Genomic DNA, 24,065 nt, shown 5'->3' on the forward strand with positions numbered 1-24,065 from the left:
CCGACTTTCAAAGTAGAAGAAACAGAATTTTGAAAGCCTGAGAAATATTCTGTCTATGGTCATCATCAGGAAAGGAGGAGCACTGGGCAATCCACATTCGCGCGTACCCATGTTCAAATGTGAACGTGCAAATGCACAGAGAGCAACCTCGGATGTCATTCTCCCTACAATAGGCACTGCTTAATGTTTTCCTTTCTGTCTTGATGCAGGGTCTCTGATGGCTCTAGACTGGCCTTCCAGTAATTCCCTGGGATCAGCTTTTCTCCACCTTGACGGCCTCACCACCTTGACCAGATTTCTCTTTTTTTTTTTTTACATGAGCTCTGGGGATTAAAACTCATGTCCCTGTGCTCCGAAGACAAGCATTTTATTGGCTGAGCTATCTCCCCAGTCCTCACAACTCACTTTTGAGGGTCAAAATTAGTCAAAGCAGAAATCTTCATGAAGATATGGGTGTATGGGTGTGTGTGTGTGTGTGTGTGTGTGTGTGTGTGTTAGCATTTTTCTTCAAGATACAAGAAGTAGCTTTGTTACACCCCCTTCATTTCACCATTGCTAACATCACAGTACATTTAACCTTCTTTTGCACATAGACTGATGAAGTGAGGACTTCATTGGGGCATCAGGGAAGCTGTACTCATGCTAGGCTACACAAATCATCACAGGCTAATTCTGAATTTTATTGCTTTTTTGTGGATCCTGTTATCTGTTTTCAAACATAATTTTGTTATTAGCCTTGCCACTTAAGCACAGGTGTGTGTTCTTGGCAAAGAAAAACATCCAACCCTGATTTCCTCAAGTGTGATGTGACCACAATAATTCCCATTATCATAGTAACTTAAAGTGAGGCTTAAGTAAAACACTCAGCCATGCATTCACACAGTGGGCCAGTGATATTCTAGAGCTAGCTTATGAGCCTGATGGCTCCATTTTTTTTTTTTTTTTTTTTTTTTTTTTGCCGGTCAAGTGTCAGCTTTATTGAACTTTGGTGTTTCTTTTAAAACGTGGTTCTGGCAGGGCGGGGGAGAGGGGCGAGAAAGGGAAGTAGTAGTGGAAAAATACCAAGGCCCTTGGTGGGAAGTTCCCAAGGCTAAGAAGGTGGGTTAAAGAGTTACAAGGCCCGAAGATAACATCGGTGGTCACATCGGTGGTCACGGATGTGTCCCAAAGCAAACAGTTTCGGGAACAATGGGTCGTAAGAAACTATGGCCTGCTGGCGCCCGGTGCTTACCTGGCAGGTCAGGCCCTTAGGAAGGGTCCCAGGGCTTTGTTCCCAACTGATGGCTCCATTTTTAAGAATCTTGAAAGCTTGTTATTAAATTATGACCATTCTCCAAAATTAAAACGATAAATTTACAAATATGACATTAAAACAAATACAATACAAAAATTAAAACTCAGCACTCTTCCACTATTTCATTAGTATACATTTTCTGGAAGTTACTGATCTCTGTATTGTTTGTATGATTAAAAAAATTGCATACTATATTAATTAGCAATGCTGCTCAATTCTGAATTTAATGATGGTTGCTTGAAATCACCCACTGTGTAAATATGCTACACAATATAAACCTAGAAACACTATATTCACTTTATTCGAACACTGAGGGAAGGTATGTGCACATGTGCCTTGGTTATTTTTTTTTTTCTGTGTGTGGTTGTGCAAATGCCATGGTGTCTGAGTATTACATCAGAGGACTTGGTTCTCTCCTTTTACCATGAGGGCCTATGGACTGAACTGTGGCAGTCAGTCTTGGTGGCAAGAATTTGTACCTACTGAGTAATCTTGCTGCCTCCAATATTAAAATATTTACAGCAAACTATTGTACTTGGCTTATAATAATGCTTATTCTCTCTTTCTTTCTCTGTCTGTCTCTCTCCCTCTTTTCATCCTCCTTTTCTTGTTTCCTTCCTCTATCATGCTCCTTCTATGTTTCCCTTTCATTATGCTTTCATCTGCAGCTTCTGTTTAGCTTCTCACCCTCTTTGTCTTCATTCTTCTTTTTCATTTTAACCTAGAAAAACAATCAGTTTTCCTAGCCTTTCTGCAATATCTCAGGATAAACTAATGGCTTTGTTCACTTTTTCTTCAGACTCAATCCAGTCTTCCCAACAGCTACTACCATTTTATATTGATGTCAGATTTTTAAATTTAATTTTATTTATATATTTATTTATTAAAATTTATTCATTTTGTATCCCTGCTGAATCCCCATCCCTTGTCTCCTTCCAGTTCCATCTACCATACCTCTTCTGATGTCAGATTCTTTCACTCAATCCTTAAGAAAAAGGAAATCATGTTGTTCACATAATGTATTTTCATACTGTCCACATTAAATGCCTAAATCTTTCTAAGTAATACACCAAGTTGCCTGGAAAGCCATAGAGTGTAGCTGCCTCTTACTGCATGGTGGACAGGGCACTTTTTTCAACATCTGTCTCACGGAATTTAGACTATCTACAGAAACAGAACTAGTGGACATGCCATGTTATTTGAAAGGATGAGTTAAAGAATTCAGGTCCAAGTAAAACTGTTGGCTCTTTAATGCTTCCATGAATTAAAAAAAATAAAATGAGATAAAAATATATATCGTTTGACATAGAAAGATCAAAAGGTAATCTTACCTCACAATATACATGGGTGGAATCAGTAAGTCAAAAGAGCTTGGGTTCCCCCACCTGTAGATATCTTGCTGAACATATTTATGATTTATGATAACGTTATATAAGCACAAGTTTGTTTTAGGATAGAATAGATTTCCACCAATAGATAGATTTCCACCAATGCCTCACCAAGTTAGGGGCAGGCTGTGCTTTGTGCAGCAGACATAAGGATGTTCTCTCCTAGCATTCTCCAAACCAGTCTTCTTTCATTCTGTGTCTGAAGAAAAGATTCTAACTAGAGCCTGATGACCTATGAAAAGAGTCTTTAGGAAATTAGCACTTCCTTCAAGTACCTTAAAAAAAGCCAATTTAATCATGTTAAGAAATTCAACAAGGGTTTCTCATTGTTGTTTGAACATTCATAGTAGTTTCCCACTGTAAGTTTCCCCTTGTTAGTTGAGAAAAAGTATAGCTTATGACTTCCAGGTGCAAATCATTGTTAACAGCCGTACAACTCAAATGGAAATTTTTTTTCTTCTTTGTGAAGTTCCTTGGGGGTAAGTTTAGCAGTAGAGACAACAAGGGATAAATAAAGGCAGAGGACTTCAAACCACATATTACAAACAGAGAACAGAATCACAGAACGACACCATGACAGTAGACTCAAAGACAAGATGGCCAGACAAAAGACACATGCTTGACTGCTATGCCAAGGAAAGAAGGTACCAGAACAAAATCATACAGAAATGCTGGCAGAGCAGCTCATAGGGCTTCAGGGGCCCAATAAAAATAAACACAAATGTGAGAACCCATGACATTATAACTGCAAAGGAAAGTTATGCCCACAACTCAGACAGGGGACTTGTTGGGTTAGCTGGGATGTGATACTTGGATGAAACACAAGATGGCGTCATAACAGCTCATGCGCTGGTGATGGAAGCCATGGTTAGTTGAGTACTGCAAAACTGTCACGGCATGCCACACAATGGTCTTAGGCTTGTCCAGAAATAAAAGATAAAACACACATTCTGTATCTGCAATAAAATTCTTTTTATGCCATCTGAAATTTATGGGGTAGGGTATGTTTTTGTTTATCATTTCTGCAGGTCTTTCTTTTTATTTTTCATCCCTGGCTCCTTTGTGTATCTTTTTAAATTAATTACAGCACCATTAAAAGGGAGAGTGAAGGGAAATAGTCTGTGCAGATATAGGGAGAAATTAAAAACGGGAGAAAGGAAGAAACTCAAAAGGGAAATATGAATAGAAGGAAAGAAGGGAAATACAGTATTCCATTCTTTGGTACACAACTTTCTTGGGTTTGTTGAGCTTTGCTTTGCTTCTAGAAAAATACTGAAGGGATGTGCTGAAGGGAGGGGGCAGTAAACACAAGGATGGCAAGAAAAGATTTTGTTGCCTTTTGATTTTTGTATCTGAATATTTCTCAGTATTGAAAAATAATGATCATAATTATTCATAAAAGTATAACAATGAGTTAAAATAGCCATAAAGCTAAATATGAATTAAAACAAAATAAATTGAACCACCAAAAATTCATGCGGCACAAGATGAGGTGAAACGACAGAAAATGTTTTTGGAAATATACACGATACATATCTATTAATATATATACACAGGGGTGTGCATATATGGATAGATATATCTGTATAGTGTTTTTCTTTCCACCCTTCCCAAGGATAACCGAATCATGAAATTACCATTATAACTAGGATGAAGAAAACAAAAACCTAAATAAAAGTTAACATGCTTGGTTTATCAAGTTAAAACAGTATCATGCATGTCTATGTTGGCTGATGCTGCTTAGACTGATGGTGTGAATTTCTGTGTAACCACAGGACTGATGGCAGGGGCTGTTATTTTCCACTTACATTAGTCTAACGTCATTTAGACTATGTCTATATATATACAACATAACCAGACTTTGTCACAAACGCACTGCATTTATATATACACACAGTGCATGTACTTAGGGTTTATGGGAGGAAAATAATTCAGAACAGAAACTAAATGAAAAACAACCCACAAAAGTTTTTCTTTAATACTCCACTCCTCTTTATTTGTGGAAACATCCAGAGGAGAATTTGCTTAGTGATTCCAGCAAGCTCTTTCCTTAGCTTCCACTTGCACTGGCTTTTGAAATCAGGAAGTTCTTGATTTGGGCATGAAATTCTCTCTTTAACATGAACACCTATGCCTCGACCTTTATATACCCTGGTTCTAGATCATCTTGCAGAAATATAGTTCAAATGTTTAGCACTGAGCAGTACTGATTTTTTTTTTTTTCGCAGTCACAATTAATGATAAGCTCTGAGTCTCTAAGCTAAGGGTCACATGTGTGCTCCTTGGAGTCGATTCAATCAGAGCTGAAAGGGGGGACACCATGCACTGTGCCAGAGGACTCTCCCAGAAATGTGGATAATATCCTCAGCATTTCTCCTCTATGGCCACGTTGTTTCCCAGCTTTCCTTCTTTCTTTCCTCGCTTGCCTTTCCTAACAGACGGTGAACTCTGAACTCCTGGGTGGTATCTGGTATCAGCTTTGCTTTCTCAGCACCCATTCTAGTGTTGACACAGTGAGGCTCACAAAAATATTATACAAGTAAGTGATTTGTCAGTCTTTGAACAGAACAGCTTGTACTCGCCGATTTCATGCTTCCCTTGGGTTCTTCAACATCCTCCAAACTCTTGGGTATTGGAGTTAAATACACAAATTTTATTTTTAATTTTTTTATTTTATAATTTTTGTTATTAAATGTACTTATGTAATGGAATCTATAATAGCAGTCAATGCACAGACAGTATATTTTATGTTTTATTCAAGAGCCATTGGTTACCTAAAATTCATTAATCTATTTCTATACCTTTATTACTTAAATTAAATTCTTCAAATTTTAAAGCATTCCACCAAGGTGAAAGGGTTTAAAATGGCTTACAAAGTAATTTGTGTTGGATTTGGGCTATATATAAAAAAAAATATCTCACTCACTGTATTAATGAAGAAGAAAATCAGAGCATTTAATAGGAATATCATTGTCCTCTGATCATACTCCATTCATTTATAGATTGTCACGGATGGCAACTTAAAATAAATGTTAAAACTTTTGCATATATTGGACTTTTGTTACAACTCAAGTATGCATAAATGGCTAATATCCACAGCCAAAATGTTTAACTAAATTTAGAAAATTTTCATCTATTTACATTCTTCTTTCTATAGCCATAACATTAATCTCAGATAATTTACATTTTCCAATTACTCAAAGTTTTTTGAAGAACACTGATACTCAATTATTACCATAGTATTTTGTCTAGGCATTTACTATTCTACCCGCAAAATGGTCAGTTGAATAGTGAAATTTAATTATGATTTCATTAAACAACAATGTCTCTCTTTATAAAGGTCTTTCTAAAATTAAACAAATAAATAATTAAAATTTTACTTCTTTGTAATAAAAATGTATGGTACTAACTCTTCAAACTTGCAAAAATTAATGATATATATTTATAAACAAAAAGGTTATAACTAACACACTTGAAGCTCAGTGACTAGCACATTTGTGCTTTTATCATCTATAGTGTCTGGACTCTAGTGTTTTTTTCACTCTTTGTTTAGGAAATCATGATCTTAACCTTTCAGTTCTGTGTGTTCCAGCAAATAAAGCCTCTATCAAATTGTAGAGCTTGGAATAACTTAGTGTCAGATTTTCGTTTATTAATATCTCTTGGAGTTATCTCATACTGGATGCTATTTAGACATGTGTTTCTAGCTATTGTCGTTGGAGAATAAGTCTATGGAGCTCATTGTCAGGTGATATGCAAGAAGGTTTGATATCTGGTAACTCTCTCAGTGTCAATCACATGTCCAGGGTGAACCTCTTCTTCCACGGGCTCAGTAGGGACACCTATTCTCTTCTTATACAAAATACACCTCTGACACATTTCTCCGTATACCCAAGCCACTCACCAGCAGCCCATTAAGCAGGAAATAAAATTAGAAAGAAAATATATTTATTCTTCAAACAAGGTGAGTTACAGTATTCCAGGCACAGAGTTTCAATAATAGTTTCTACCAAGCAGTTCATGTCAGCTCTTGTTGAAGCTGTTTTTTCCTATTAAAAAAAATAATGTCTTTGGATTTATATCCTCTGAATTTGAATCAAATAAAACATATTTGTGATCACTAAAAAGCAAGAAAAACTTACTTTGGGACCATTCAGTGTTGGACTATTCAAATTCAACATCAAAAGGTACTAATGACTGCTCTTAGTCTGGGGATCTGTGGGCCTCGTGGTTCTGATATGTGAACTGTCCTATATCTTATGGAAGGAGATATGCGGACGATTTTTGAGAGAGCATAATTAGGGGAAAGATGACAAAATAATTCAAAATGGTTATGGTTTTATTTTCAATGAGTTATAATGACGAGATTTGATATTATTGCTACGTATGCAGTAATTGCTACTATTAATGGAGAAAAGCAGAGTGAGGATAGGTGGATGATCCTAACGAAAGCATAGGAATCATAAACCAACCACCAGAAAGCACTGTTGATTGGTTCTATTTCATACATACATTGGGTTCTTAGCATTTAACACATCCCAAAAGCACACAGGTGTCTTAAAGCAAATTTATGGCATTACATTAGATTGGAGAACTGGTTTATGTAGCAAGGCTTACTACTCTATTTTATGGCAACTCACTTATGTAAAGCATTAAAGCATTTGAACAAAGTGGACTAGAGGAGAGCGATGCATCATGTCGTGACTAAGTGTTTAGAAACGTGTAGTTAGTAAATGAAATAAAGAGGTTCCTTTCTTAAAACAAAAACTTGTGTCTTATTATATTCCCAAATCATCCAAAGAAATCTGATGAACAAGGTCCCACTAACCTTCCATTCACAAAGCTAAGCTCCCTAAGGAACAATCATTCTCTAGGGTGGTGAGGTCAAATTATGGGTATGTAGCTTTAAGATACTAAGGTCAGAAGACCATAGAACTTCCTGAATCCAGAGCCACTTGCAAGAAACCAAGCAGTCAGCATTTACCAAAATCTGAACTGTTCCAAATCATTTTGGGGAAAGAAAATGAAGTTTTAAATCTATGATATATTATTTTTCTTATGAAGCATAGTTTTCTCCACAATTACAAAGAGAAAACATACAATGACTTGCCTTTAAAAAAAAATATAAAGTCACCCAAAGGATCAAAGTGGAAATTGTATCTATTTCTTTTAGCCTTTTTTGAAAAGAGAGGAGGCTTTTACTTTCAGTTAATATACACAGAAATTCGATGATATCTGTTCTCTATTATATACATATAAATGTTTAACTTATAGTAAATCTAAAAACAGACAACTTGGGAAATTTGAGAGGAGAAAATCAGGGGTGGCAGTTACTGCGGGACATTATATCATATATAGCTCACTATAAAGGGATACCAGCAAATATCAAAATGTATCTGGGTCCAAATGGGGAACACACTGAGATTTCCAATGCCGAAGTCAGTTCAACTTCAGCAGTCGATACATTTTGAAGCATCACAGCTGTTGACATGGCATGGTTTGGTACTAACTTTGCATTTCTTATACTATATCATTTCATAAGTTCTCTAGACATATAATGAACAAAATTAGTATAAACGTAACACCATGTTAACTGCTGTTGAAATCCCATGGAAAATAATTTCGGTTATTTACTTACTTATGCCAGTGATGGTTAGAACAAGTCTTGAGACTCATGTAATACCCACCATTTTTTTTTTTTTTTGCCTCTGTGCTAGGTTATGACTTAAATACAAAATTCTCTTTCAAATGGAGTCTTTGCAGGCTCTTTGCCCCTGTCAGTCTCATAGCTGCCACTGGCAATTGAATATTGACAGCAGTGATTCCAGTGCACAATCTGGGGACCTGATTGTGCAAAGTTGGGGTACATATTCTGTGTTTTTCTTTAGATATGAGAAACTTAGATTTCCCAATGTTTCATTTCTCTTTCCATGGGATTTGATGCTTTTGTTGGTAAGTCAACATTTATATATGTATGCAAATACATATATAGATATAGAAAATACACATACATTAACACACTATAATATATATAAAACACATGTATAATCACATATATGTATGTATTATCGTTTTTGCAAATAAAAAAAGCAAGCAAAACAAGACTGACCTGACCTACCTGTACTTGGTTCACATTCGACAAAGTCTTCATCATCACTTGAACATTCAGCAGATGAAACAAGGTCATCTGATGTTGGCTATTGATGTTAACAGAACAGGGAGGAGCAGAGGGAAGAGAGAAAACAAAGGAAGATAAGGACACTCATATACAAATACATTAAATCTTTTTGATTGTACGCTCGCGCCATTCCTGATTTCTCTCTTCTCTGGTCAGGACTGCCTTGTGGGTCTCCTGTAAAGCTGAAGCCATCAAACTAGCTGCAGAGAGCAAAGCCTTTTCCACTTCAGAAAAGAACATTTTACTGTCCACTCTGATTTCTGAATGAGGAATCAGAAGGAAAGGAGTTACAAAGAACTGGCATTGGAAGGACCCGGCCAACGCTACAGACCTTGTGATTTGAGAGCATACGGCACATGGTCTCATGTGCACTGTTGGGGGCCTGTGAATCTATAGGCAGTATAACTAATGGACACTGAGGAATGCTATTCATTCAGTACAGCATAATAGCTTCTCTTACTTGCAGCAATTCCTTCTCATAATTGCCGCAATTAGCTGAATTAGTAATGAGGACCAGCAGAGTGATAGCACACAGGACAGGGGTAAGACTCCTGTTGAAGAGAGCAGAACGAATTCTCACCATAACACTAGTTCAACTTAAATCCATTCCATTTTTAATCCTGCAGAAACTTCCCAATGCTATGTAATTTATCACAGGCAAAACACAGAACCATGGCCATTGGCAGTTAAATAGACCCTTGCCACATAGTAAGTGAGAATGAGTAATATGCATAACAGAAATTACAAATGCAACAGATACTAGTGAAAGAACGATGAAGGAATAAATGACTTACACACCCTGAACCCTAAATATATTTTGGTCATTATATATAGAAATACCCAGTGCCTTGTAGGTTTTTAATATATACTCATTTCTTTTTTATTGTCCGTAACATTAAGCTAGTTGCTTGTTTTATTATCCCCAGCCTATTGAAGTCTGGATCCATATTCAAGAACAAAAGGTAAGCTTTTGAAGAAGTATTATAAGTCGGTTGCTAGGATTGATATGTATGCATTCTTTTTTAATTTTAATTTTATTTTTATTAATTACAGTTTATTCACTTTGTATCCCAGATGTAGCCTCCTCCCCCACCCCCTCCTAATCCCACCCTCCCTCCTTTTTCTTCTCCTATGCCCCTCCCTCAGTCCAATGATACGGAAGGTCCTCCTCCCCTTCCATCTGACCCTAGACTACCAATACTGGCTTCACTGGCTTCTTCTGTGGCCTGGTTAGGCTGCTCCCCCATCAGGTGGAGGTGAACAAAGAGCCAGCCCATGAATTCATGTCAGAGACAGTCCCTGTTCCTATTCCTAGGGAACCCTCTTGGACACTGAGCTGCCATGGGCTACCTCTGTGCATGGATTCTAGGTCATCTCCATACAGTCCTTGTTTGGAGTATCAATCTCACCTTGTGCCCAGAATTTTTGGTTCTGCTGTTCTCCAGGCACGACTACTCAAATCATCCATTGAGACAGGGATGTTGTGTTTAAAAAGACTAGAAGTCAGAGAGCTTAGCTGACTTGCTGAAAGACACACAGCTAGTAAGAAACAAAGTGGTGATTTATAAGATATATTGCCAATATGCTTGTGGGACATCCCAGCCCTTTCTATAGCCTGTCCTATAAATATTACAGGTTGAGGGCTGGAGAGATGGCTCAGCTGTCAAAAGCTAGGCTCACAACCACTAGATATTATAGGTTTAATTATGATCCCCAATACCTCAGGACAGGACTTCATTTGAACATTGGGCTTTAAGCCTTAATGAGATACTTCAGTTCAAATGATATCATTGGGATGTACCTGAATATAGTAGCATTGGTGTTTCTATATAAAGCGGAAATGAGGACACAGACATAGAAAGGGAGGGGTCTACGTAGAAATTCCCCATACAGAAGAGTATCTACAAGTCAGGGAAAGGGGCCACAAGAGATGCTGACTTTGCGGACACCATGGCTTGAACAGCCTTCAGAATTCTGTGGGAATACAATTTAACTGTTTGGGCCATGCAGTCTGGATACTTTGTTTCTTCAGTCATAGCAGACACACACAGCAGCATAACAATTCAAGTGGTTAGTGTTTCCAGAAGACACCCTCATTTTAAATACACACATGGACCACAGGAATGAAAAGAAAAAGGTGGGAAAAAAACCTATCAGGTAACTCATTTCACTTTTTCAAGTGCAGAGCAGGGCCCATAAGTCACACTAGGGATCTTTCTTCTATGTCTGAAAGAAACATACTTCATCTCTGTTCCATCAGAAAGTTAGAAAATAAACAATCTGAAAAAAAGACCCCTTCTGTAATTCTGCAATCCTGACTTGTACTGTTCCATCAGCTGTATCATGGGAAACTACTTCGTGCCTGAGAAATTACATTCCCTAACGCATTTTCCTCTAAAGGCACCTAATACAAGTCTACTTCCCACTACTTAAGGAAGAAGGGTGAGGAGGAAATACATGTTAACTCTTGGACAGAGAAAACAATTAGTTGAAGCCAACATCATTTTGGATGGGTCATGATCATAATTTGATATTTATTATTATTTCTGTTTTTAAGTTTTAATTTTTTTGGCTATGCATTTTCGCATATGTCTCTGTAGAGTGGGTATTTGGGAATGTACATATGTAAGCGCAGGTAAAGTGTTAGATCCCCTGGACCTGAGTTGCAGATGGTTGATGGTTACCTGAAGTGGGTACTGGGAACCAAACTTGGATCCTCTGCAAGAGCATAGCCAGTCTTAACCCCTAAGTTTTTCCTAGACCCATTATTTAATATTTTGAAGCACGTGTTCTTTAGGACAGTAGCTTCTCTGGTTCAGAGGAAGAAGTGTGGGCTCATCCCCCAAAAGGCCAATATTGCATAAGTAAATATACAGTATACTGCTGCTATTAAAATTTGTATATATATATATATGTATAGATAAATTTGGAAATAGTGACTTGACTATACAGAACTGAAAGAATGCCCTCTGTGTTGTTTCAATCGCTAATGTTGAGTAGAAATCTAGAGAGTTAACTGATGGAGTCAATTCCCTCCTTCCACTTTGTGTGTCCCAAGGACAGAACTCAGCTTCTCAGACTTGGTAGCAAGGTTCTTTACCTACTAAACCATCTTAATGGAAACTTAATGCTTCTGATTTAAAAAAAATATGATGAGAAAATATAAGTCAAAAGAAACTGATTTTTTTCAGAAAAAAAAAAAAAAACAATATATCCCAGACACTACACTGTTGAAAATAGATTTCCTATTTCCCTGTCACTCTTCATCAGTCTACTTATTACATGAGATTCTCTTCACTGTACGGTGGGTGCTCTTGAGCCCTTTGTTCAACTCCAGCCCTGTGTGCAGTTCCTTTCCAAGATTCAGCTCCTCACCCTTGTATACATGTTCTCCTGTATTCTTGCTTCCCGGTTCCACTTCCTCACTGTCTCTTTATCTTCTATATGAATATGCATCACAATAATGTTCCTCTCAGGCAAGAAAACCTCATGGTACCAGTATCTAACTCTTATGAATAGTGCCTAAATTTAAAGGTTTATGGGGCATGTGGACTGTGCCACCAGGGAAACTGGCATAGAGCTAGAATGAGATTGAGATGTATCCAAACCCAGAAAATCTCAATCTTGAGGCCGGCAGGAGTGAGGATTGCGTCCTCTTGTTCTGTGCCTTCATGCACCCAGGCACATAGTCCTGCAACCCTCACCCTTGCAATTCTCTAGGTAGCCATGTAGCCTGACACCTGGAATTTCTCCTCATGCAAATGAAGCATTCCAAGCACCTCAGCCTAAGCCAATGCTATGCACTCACCTGAAAACCCATACCCCTTCCCCAAGGTTTATAAAGCCAATATTGTCTGTGATAGTCAAAGAAGAATAAAATACTCATAATCACACAACCCAAATAGTTTTGATAGTGGCAGGCTACATATATATATATATATATATATATATATATATATATATATATATACACATATACATATACATATACATATACATATATATGTATATATATAGATAGATAGATAGAGAGAGAGAGAAAGAGAGAGATAATATATATGTATGTATATATGTATAAAATTATATATGATTATATCAACATGATTTCTTTACTCAGCCATTCATTCATTGATGAGTTCATTTATTTCTTGAGATATTTATCACAGATCTGTTAATGAGGCACTGCAACAGTGATGAAGGATTAAATGAGAAATGAAGTGACTTGTCCGCTCTGGAGATTCAGTCTCTGATGAGACAGCCAAGTAAACACGAACACTCAACGTGGTAAACCGAATGTTGTGACAAAAGTTAACTTGAGTCACCAAGAAAGCAAGTAGCAGGAGACTAGATATATCTCCCAGACAGAAGGGAAGTAGGAAACAAGCCCTTAGGGACAGATGGGAGTGAAGCAGTACAAATCCAGGATTAGAGGCTGGAGAAGGAGAAGGGCATTTCAGGTAAAATAACCAGTGTTTGTTAAGGGTCGGGAGTACAAAATAGCTTCATTTATTTGCACATCTGTAGGTAGTAAGGGAAGAATATTTATTTGCACATCTGTAGGGAGTAGGGGAAGAAAAGACGGTTTGGAATGACAAAATGACAGCAGCTAGAATGATCATCTTTGCCTCAGCTAACAAGTAGGGATTTAATACTCTGCTCTATCGAACTCCCCTTCTTCTCCCCTTCTCTACACCTCATCACTGTCACCCTTCACAAACCTTGGGAAACTGACACACACGATTTTGGAACATGGTCCCAGGGAAAGACAGCCATAGCTCTGCTGGTGTAGATAAAATGCCTTTCTTTTCTTTCTTTAGAGGAGTAAAATATCCCTCAGCCCTTATATATTAACCGTGTTCTATATCAGAAATAATAAATCCCATGTTCTATTTTAAAATATATTTCATATATTTAATTCACATGTTGGGAATTATTCACTTCTGTACTAGGGCTCATAAAACTAAAGATATACATTATAATAACTTTCAATAATATATATATGTGTGTGTGTGAGGCAAGTATTTTCTTTATTCCTTTCCTGAAAGTTTTTTATTGCGTTATATATTTTTCTGCCAGTGCTTATTAAAGTTACCTCAGAATAAAATTGGGATTGAAGAAAGTTCAAAACTCTGCCCAGGTAAATTTATAGATGTGTTTACCTTCCAATTCTCTTAGTTTCACCAATCCAGCTTCTCATTTCCCTCCTGTGAGTTATTGTTTCTGTAATCATCTGTGTCTAATTATTTATTCTGTGAGGCTCTGCTCCATCTCAGCATAGGGACATATCCACACCATTCTCCATTATTATCCTCTATTCATTATAGCTAGAAATGTTTAATATTATAATCAGTGCAATCCTTGACAGTGTCACAACGTCCCTTCTACTGACTGCCCAACTGTCTTTTACGACTTCAAATTCTAACCTTTTAGCTTTTTATCTCACATTGGCACTAGGCTAATCGTTTAGGGGACAGCCATTTTTCTCCTCCCAGCTCCTTGGAAGCATGATTATTTGACCGAGATTAAGTGTAGGATAAAATAAGTCCCGCCACAGAACAGCTTTATGAAATTATAAATAACGCACTCAAGAATGATGATCTCCATTCTTCCAGTGAAAAGGGAAAAGAGAAAGGGCCATAAATATCCCAAAGTCCCACAGAAAACAGCCATATATCTCAGCAGCTGCTCCATGCTAAACAGAATTAAATTCTTTTAAATGCATGTGGCTTAGGCATTTTCCTTCTATAATTCTATTCTGAGGGCTAGAGTTGGAGCGTGAAGTGTCTTATGGCTAGAAGGGCAGGAGGTCTCTGCACCTCGCCTAAGAATATTTATTCTATGTTTAAATAAAGAACACTGAAGTTACTTTTCTTTTACCAACAGCCTTGGGACTCTAGGCAAACTTACGACTTCAAGGGAGGCTATAGAATTTTGAACATTTTAAGTTTAGAGAGTAACATTTTAGTCACTAAATTTTTGCTATCACATACTCTTGTTTTTGATTAATGTCAACACACACACATCCCCAGATGATTTTCACATTAGAATTTTTTTTTAAATCATGAAGCTTAAGAAATTAAGAACTGTTAGTGGTTTATTTCTCTTACATGCTCATCATTTCAGTGAACTCAGGCCCAATACAGAAACAAGGTCAGAGCACAAGATGGATATATACGCCACCTAATCTCTCATTATATTCTGAGTGGGCATGTTCTGCGCAGTCATCCTCAATAAAGGAGGCTGACATTTGTATGATAAAATGAAACCTAAATAATTTTAGCTTGCATTACTCAAATATAGAGCATGGGAACACAGCATGAGGCAGGCATAAATGATGAAGCTAAAGAAATAATGTTACAGTCTGCTGTAAAGAGGCTACCTCCAGTGTCCTTTGCTTCTTTCCTCCATATGTCCAAGTAGCAATGTATTGTATATTGTTAATTTTCATTCTGCCATGCTATGTACTTTACAATGAATTACCTCCTCTCTTCTCTCTGCCCACCCAAGCTAATGAATTGCCAAGTAAAATATGTCTAGATGCACATTTTTGTTTGCATTCATGAAGAATAAGAAAACTTTAAGGAGACCATTCTTGGCTCAAAAACACTTACTAGACTTTCAGTCTAAACTCTACTGTCCATGCAGAGCTCCTGGTTTAAAACAAAACGTGATCTGGATAGGTGATTTTGTTTAGGTTTGCATTTACTTACTTAATCATTCATTTCCACCACAGATATTTATTAATTGCTTATGATGTGATATGGCAATTATTGTGTTGGGCATTAACCAGGCTCAATCTTTGTCTTTATGTGCTTTACAAACTGTTGAACTTGAGCTAGAAAAAATAAACTCCATGGATGGGTTACAATCCTACGGAAGCCTTGTGAAAGGTTTACAATTAACGGAATATCTACTGTAATAAGTATTTATTTATTCCTTGTTATTAAGGATCCAAGAAAATTTGGCTTCTTTCACAAATCTTCCCACCTTCAATTTTCTTCTTTTCTATGATGCACGCAGTGAAGCGGATAAAGAATGACATGGCTTATAATAACGTCTGCTAACAAATTAGTCTTTAAGGAAATTCCTTTGCAGATTCCAGATTTAATTAACTGCAGAAAAGCCAAGCAGAGCTGAGCTATATATTGTGCTAAAGATTGGGGTCTTTTGTGCTATGATCGAGGTCTTCAGAGATGGCATAAGAAAGCATCACTTGGTGTTTTCTTTTTCTCTCCACTATCAAGATTTCTCTTCTATGTGTTCAAAAAGGAAGGGTAGATCAAGAGAGGGGGAGGAAAGGAGAAGAAAAGAGTCAGAGCAAAGAAGATTAATCTGTCTGTTGTCCGAGGCAGCCTGACAGAGGGAAGAGGAGTATTGAACCACAGAAGATTAACCAAACTTCAATGTACCCTCCTAAAAGCAGGAGGAATGTAATGCTACGTGGTGTTGCACTGATAAGCAAATCCCTCTAAATCCTTTCAATTTATTTCTTGGCCTAGAGAAATTACATATTATTTAGGAGACAGAAAAAGAAAAAAGGAAAATAAAATTGCCCACCCTTTCACAGCATCACCAAGAATCTAGATGGGGTCACAGTGATTATGCAAATATAAAGTTTCAGCTTTGATGTCTAGTTCTTCTACCCTTGAGAACTGATATTTAGAAAAAATTCGCTGTATGTCCACTGTAAATTTTGTTTTCATCACATGTTTGGAATATTTAGGGCATAATAATTATAGGAGATGCCAAAATTTAATTGATTCTCCAAATACCTGGTATGCTTTTCTTTTCTTCCTTTCTTTCTTTTTCTTAAAGATAAAATTTCCCTTACAAGTGAGCCTTATACCAATATTACTAAAATCAAGGCTTTGTTTGTCGTGGAGAATTACCAAGAACAGATGATACTGTAAACAGATGTAGTGGATTTAGGTGCCAGTTAGTGAGTGTTTTAAGGTCATGCACGTAAGTTACCATCATGAACAAGACTAATATATTTGAACAAAAATGTTGACAGCATGCATGGGTCCATGAACTGTTGACTCTACATGCGGTTCAGCAGAGAAAAGGGGACATATGAAAATGTAATACATGTAGAATTATACTTCCTTGTGGCCATTTTACTTTCTCTTGTCCCTTCGTTTTGGAGCCTGACATTGAAATCCAAAGAAAACTGTTTTTTTTTTTTTTTTTAAATATGGTGAACTTCATTAGATGAGGACTTCATTAGATGAACATAATGAAGACACACAGTGCAATGAGCAGGATAAGGCCAGTTCTGTCTGGAGGGACAGTGTGAATCCTTCTTAGTAACTGAATACAAGAAAGGTGGCCCCAAAACATGGAGCAGTGATCTTAGTTTCTGGTCTCATGATGAACTGATATATGTAAAAGGAGCAAGAGAAAAGGGGGTAAATAAACAGTAAATTCATAAACATAAAAAATAGCCAGAATTTTAGTTTATGCATGGCAGGCCATTTTCCTGGAAGGACCATGCCATGCTCATCAAAATCTTTCAGATCAGATTACTCAGGAAAAAAAAAGGAAACAATCACCTTAGAAAAATGGGCAAGACTGGGGTTCACACCCAGATAAAAAGAAACTAAAAGAACTGTGGGTTCAAGAAGATGGTTCACAAAAGCACAAACACACAAATGCACAAAGGAAAGGCACTAACACAGCTAAGAAATTAATGTGTTTAATTTCTTAAAATTAAAGAAACATTAAGTAAATCAAGCAAATATAATAAATTGAATATGTGCTACAAAGGATAAAAATGAAAGATGAGTCTTTCTTTCTTTCTTTCTTTCTTTCTTTCTTTCTTTCTTTCTTTCTTTCTTTCTTTCTTTCTTTCTTTCTCTTTCTCTTTTGTTTTGTTTTTTGAGACAGGGTTTCTCTGTGAAGGCTTAGCTGTCCTGGACTCACTTTGAAGACCAGGCTGGCAAACTCACAGCAATATGCTTGCTTCTGCCTCCCTGAGTGCTGGGTTTACAGGTGGACACCACTGCACCTGGCAAGCCTTTCTTTATTATTGGAAAGCATGTTTCTTCTTAGTCATTTCAAGTAAAGTAAAAAAAAAGTATTAGGTGAAATAAATAAGGAAATAAACAAAAGCAGAGCCAGATGAGGATGTGAGGCAACATCAGCTGTTAAAGTTAGGTTTGTGAACTTGAAAGTGAACTTGATAAGCTGGTGAGGGAATGGCGAGCATTCTGAAGCCAATGGCTTTGTGTCAGAGCTGTGGGTGGAATATGAGGGTCAACTGAAATACATGACATGATGCTGGAGAGATGATAGCTGCTGAGAAGGTCATCTTTGCCCTGGGAATCAAGCTAGGGTAACTTTTGAGTTATTGCGTCTAGAAGAGAGTATAAAGCTCCCACAAAGACGGAAGGGCGAGCCACGTTTATTAAAGGTATTTACAGAGTAAATTCCACATTTGGAAATGTCTTCATGTACTGTTCAGGAAGAGATTTCTGAACCCAGATAGGCTCAGTTACTCTCCAAGTGTCACTTCTTCATTCCTAGTCTATAGTAAAGAGGTGACCATCTCTTCATAAGCACCTGTTCAAAATAATTTACAACACCAACACAACTAATCTGAACAGGTGAATCTTCTGTATAAATTGAGTGTCTTGCTTTGTATAAATATGAGTGTCTGACTTTGTTCCCCATGACCCACGTAAGGAAGCCACTGTGGAGGGACCCTCTCACTCTAGCACTCAGGTCTCAGAAGCTTGTAGACAAGCCACTCTACCCAAAACTGTGAGATTTAGGTTCAATGAGAAAGCATGCCTCAAAGAATAAGGTAGAGAAACCTGAGGAAGACACACAACACCGACCTCTGTCTCTCACTCATTTTTGCATATATGTTGTACAGACACATGTCTGCACATACACCTACATGAATATGTTTATATGTGTATATATACCCACTCCACATACAAAGCAAATAGAACATAATTCCCATGTTGACTGGGAAACTATTCATGTCCTTTCTCTAATGGAAAGTGAACCTAACAATTTCCTCCAATGCAGTCCAAAAACAGCAACATTCATCTTCTGTCAAATTGGGTATTAGAAAATCATGTAGGTATAGTGACAGTAAAAAGGGCTCTGTGCTCATAATGTCCCTGTTCTTTGGTATTCTTCTTGTCTAGACATATTTAAACATTCGGGTTTCATAAGTAGAATTCAGTGTGACAAGGGATCACATCTGCATGCAAAGGCAACACATGCAACGCATTTACTAACCCATGTTCCTTACCATCCTCTCTACAGGCAGTCTTCCAAACATTTCACGAACATAGGATCTGGTTGGCGTGGCAAGAATAATAGCCCTCTTGATTACTTTTCTATTTTTGTGAAGAAACACTATGACCAGGGCAACTTGTAAAGAAAGCGTTTAATTTGGGGGTCATAGTTTTAGAGGGTAGTGGAGTCCATGATCATCAGGGAAGGGAACACGGCATCAAGAAGACAGGCAGGGCTCTGATGCAAAAGCTGAGAGCTTAGATGTTGAAACAATAACCCAGAGAGACAGGGGTGTGTGAAAAGGAAGAGAGAGATAGGGAGAGAAAGAGAGAGTGTGGAGAAAGAGGCTACTGGGAACAACTTGGGTTTTTGATAGCTCAGAGCTCACTTCCCAGTGATACACCTTCACCAACAAGGTCACACTTCCTAAATCCTTTCCAAACAGTTCTACCAGCTCGGGAGGAGGCATGCAAATATATAAATCAGTAAGACCCATTATCCTTCAAAACACCTCAACAGCAATATAAAATTTCTCAGAGTCTTCTTTTGGGGATTTCAAATTGCCTTCTACACAGGATTGGCTGGGGAGAAGTTCTTGCTTCAATCCCTTTAGATCTTTGCACTTCCTTCATTCAAAATCCCACAATGTTTGTGCTCTTGAAGTCAACCTCACCACTTCCTTTCTTGTCACCCGTGTGGTAACAAACACACTAAAACTAGTGGAATAGAAGAACAGGGAAAGTTAGGGCAACCCAGAGACCTTTGCCTTTTCAGTGTTACTTTTCTTTTCGATAAGCCGAGGTTGCACTGTTTCTAGGATGTCATTCATCCATTAAAAACTGGAATGAAAACTGGAAAGCTAGTTTGGGACAGCAATTCTACCTTTCTGGTTACTAAGTATCTATATACGATGCAGTAAGAATACAGGATTCTTCTGTAATTCTACGTTTGAATTAAATGCTCTTAAATTGATTTTTAAAAAACATATTACATCATATAAAATAGTAACATCTGTTCTGATGACTTAGTATTTTTCATTTTTGTTTCCTCAATATACCACTGATCAGATCTAGGGAGGTAGCACTGTTGTAGAGTATTTGCCTATCGTGTACAAGGCCCAGGTTCAGCATTCAGAATTAATTCTCGTCCTGATTATGATTAAATAGCAACTAGAAACGTCATGTAAGTCTATGGAAGAAAGACCACAAGTAAGCTTTGCATTCTAGTGATTTAACAGTACTTTTTCTTCTGCACTTTGAAAAAGGATATCCTTGCTTTTCTGTGTGTTGGTTTCCACAAAGTATGTAGATACCCCAGAGAACAGTTCTGCAAAATGGTGTTTGAACGGGACCAAGAAATTTGACATGGTTTTCAGAACCTCAAATTACAACAAATAGCCTGTGCTTCTGAAGCTTGATCCCATATGCTTCAATATTTGACTAGCTTAATTCCTTCAAAGTTGCTTTGGGTTAAATAGAACCTTTCTACACTGCCATGGCTCTTCTAATTCCTAGGCCTCCACCTCTGCCCTTCTCATTCCGTGCTTCATGAACAACGTTTTAGAGAAGCTTTTATGGGGCAAGATTCCTGGAACTCCTACTGCTTCCCAGTTCTGAGAATCTCCATTCTTGAATTTTTTTAGTGTGTGAACAAAGAAAGAAAGTTATCCATAAAATAAGAGCAGAAAGCATGCCGGCCCTGAGATAGTACAACCTTGACATGTACAAAGATGTCATCAGCAATACTAAAGTATTCATAGGACTTATCATAGGGGTAATTATCTGTAACTTTTGTTTACCTATTTAGAGCTATTAGATGCTAGTTTAGTTTTATCCTGGAATTTACCGTGTAACCCAGTTTGGCCTTAAACTCATGGCAATCTTCCTGCCTTAGCAGTGCTGGGATTACAGGCATAAGCCACAATGCCTAGTTTACATGTTTGTTTATTGTATAATTCCTGATGATTGGTGTTATGTCCATGATGGTCAATGTCACTTCAGTTCCTGCTGAACCATAGTGGCAATTAAATGTTAACTAAGTATATAAGTAATTATATGACAAGTAAATAGTATAAATAAAATATTGGCAGGATTAGATTTATTTAAAAAAAGAACCACTTAAGGCAAATGATAATCAGATAATTTTTCAAATATGTCTCTACTCACAGATGGGTGGTAAAGCAGTGATGGACATCTGTTTCAAATGAAACAAGAAACTTTGCTAGCACAAGCACTAAGGCAAACTTCCTTCTGGTAATATTGACAGCTGGCTAAGTGGAAGGCAGGGAGGTGGGCTGCCTTTCCATGCCATCTTCTTGGGAAGTGAAAATCAACTTTGGAGAGTCATTATTATCATCAAAAACTGTGTCAAGACATTTTTATTTATATTTTGCTTCTTCAAAAGAAATCAATGTGTCATCTACTGCCCCCTTTAAATAAGAACAATTTTCATTAGCTTTTCTGTGTTTTCCCTTAAGCTTCTAGACAGGAGAGGAAAATGTGTTTTGTTTGTGTAGATATATTGATTTAATCACTTTGAGCAAAAATAAACAACTGAATACAGTACAATAGCTTTAATGACCATCTTTCAGGGATAAAGATTTCTAAACAACCCAGTCTCTCACTTTAGGTGACTGGAAGTAAACAGAAACAAATGAACCAGGATTACTGGGCAATAAATACAGGCAGCCACATTCATAATTTAAGAAGCTTTTCCCATGTATTCATTGCTGACGAAATCACCTTGGTATTCCCCTTTTTTTTTTTTTTGAGAGTAGTGTAGATTTCCTCCCAGCACATAGTCTTTTTTTTTCTTTTCTAGGATATTTTTGATGGAATTTAATCCCAGCACCTCTGACATATACCAAGAGATACCCTTATACTCCTAAAGTTGCTCAGAGGAGCCGAAGGCAAATGAAATTGCTTATCTTACAAGACCAAACAGGGCTTCTTAGGCCCTTCCTACTCAAGTAGCTACTCATTCTGCAAAGCACCATGTAAGAAGAAAGACACTGAATAAGAGAGAAAGAGGTTGGATTTGCTGCAACATGTGCCCAACTTTCAGTGTAGGAGGGAAGATAAGTATGAAAGAGATTGTCATTAATATCCATTCTTTCCTTCCTCCTTCCTACAGCTGGCAGTGATAGCAACATGCAAGCTGGTTTTGCAACTAGAAGTGGTCATGTGACATAGATCTGGGAAAAAGACAATTTAGACTATCATCTAGCTATATAAATACTTATTCTATTCCCCATATAGGAGGAAGGCTTTAGATGCTGGTTAGATGGTGTAGTGGGTAGAGATTTGCCACCAAACCTGACAACTTGATTTTGATCCAAGGGATCCACATGTTTGAGGTAGAGAACTACTCCAAGAATTGTTTCCAGATCTTCACTCCCACAGGACAGCATGTGTATGCTTCTCCTCCAATAAATAAATAAGAGAAGGATTAGATAGTCCAGTTGCTTTCCTTTTTACGTTGCATTTAGATGGGAGATCTAGACCAACAGCAACCATGGGGGACTATAAAGTGGTAAGTGTTTGGAATAAGTCAATAAAAGAACCGAGAAGCTGGCTCTGGTGTTAGCCACCATAAGGCAACTTAAGAGTAATCAAGTGATTTCTGCTCAGGAGGCTCCAAGGTCTCCCTAAAGAAGAAAATGTGTCCTTTTGGCAGTCATCTTAGGTTGTTCTCTGTGACGAACAGTTGAAGTTAGTTGTATAGAGCAACAGAGAGAACAATGGGAAGCAGGGAGAATGCCAGGCCCTGCATGGTTGGGCTCTGCCTCTGTTGCTCATCAGTCACCAGGAGATGTTTTAATAATTCCCAGGATTGAGACTTGGATGCAGGCCTGATGAGGAAAGTGCCACCGTGATTACAGTACTCACCAATGTGCCAACTCTGTGGTCCAAAAGGAATTTGGAAAGATGCTTTGGACCTGAGCAATCAGAGGAAAACATTCTTTTGTCTGAGTAAGGCAAAGTAAGTTTGATTAGATATCTTTTAAGCTGCTTCAATCAACATATCCCAGACTGAACCAATCTTCTTCTCTCTTCTTTGCTCCGGTCTGTGGTTTCTGTACTCTTGGGGAGGAACTCAAGCCTTAAGGCCATCTTCCAACCTTCTTTACTCACCACTAGGCCCACAGCCTTGAAAATTCCATCTCTAAAATGCCTCTCCCTGTCTAAGTGTGTGTGTATGTCTACCCCGTCTCTCTGCTCTCTGTCTCTGTCTGTCTATCTGTCTGTCTGCCTCTCTCTCTCAACTTACCTTGTTGCTTCTTTAGATGAGCTGAGACTCTCTAAGTCAGTGGTTCTCAACCTTCCTAATGCTGTAACTCTTTAACACAGTTCTTTGTGTTGTGAAGAACCCATCCATAAAATTATTTTGTTACTACTTCATAACTGTACTTTTGCTACTGTTATGAATCATAATGTAAATATCTGTACTCTCTGATGGTCTTAGGTGACTTCTGTGAAAGGATCATTCAACCCCAAGGGAGGCTGTGATCTACAGGTTGAGAACCACTGCTCTAAGCAGATTTCTGCCTTTACCTTCCTCCCTGTCTTCACTGATGGCCAAATAAAATCCAAACCTAAAAACAACATGAGCAAAACAATTTTAAAAATCAGGATCGTCTAGCTCTGGGCTCTAGTGTAACCAGTGGCATCACCTTCCACCATATTTTCTCTTGATGCTTATAAATGGCTCAATATTCTATATACTATACAGTAAATGTTCACTTTCACTGGACAACGGATTTGTGTTCCTTACTTCACGTGTTGGCTTCTATGTCCCTGATGCAGGTCTGTTTACACTTCACCTCACTATACCTACTGAAATTCTATGCATCACCTTTTAAGGGTCTATACTGTTCATATAGCTTTTTTCCTTTTTAACCCCAAATACAAGATTCCCTTTAACATCCTCACTCACTATTTTCTTTGAATATAAC

The 24,065-nt window shown here is 37.6% G+C and overlaps 1 protein-coding gene across 4 annotated transcripts in view; it reads right to left on the minus strand.

Moving 5' to 3' along the window:
- Nrxn3 (neurexin 3) overlaps nucleotides 1–24,065 on the minus strand; it is a 1,537,891-nt gene that overhangs the window by 37,261 nt on the left and 1,476,565 nt on the right. For 3 of the 4 annotated variants that reach the window (XM_055593211.1, XM_055593213.1, XM_055593212.1), the window contains one exon: nucleotides 8,792–8,879. In XM_055593211.1, coding sequence (XP_055449186.1) covers nucleotides 8,792–8,879 — 88 coding nt within the window. The remainder of the gene's footprint in view (nucleotides 1–8,791; nucleotides 8,880–24,065) is intronic. The other variant, XM_055593214.1, reaches the window with a different exon arrangement.

This window comes from Psammomys obesus, unplaced genomic scaffold (assembly GCF_907164565.1).
Source record: "Psammomys obesus unplaced genomic scaffold, mPsaObe1.curated_primary_1811, whole genome shotgun sequence".
Classification (NCBI taxonomy): domain Eukaryota; kingdom Metazoa; phylum Chordata; class Mammalia; order Rodentia; family Muridae; genus Psammomys; species Psammomys obesus.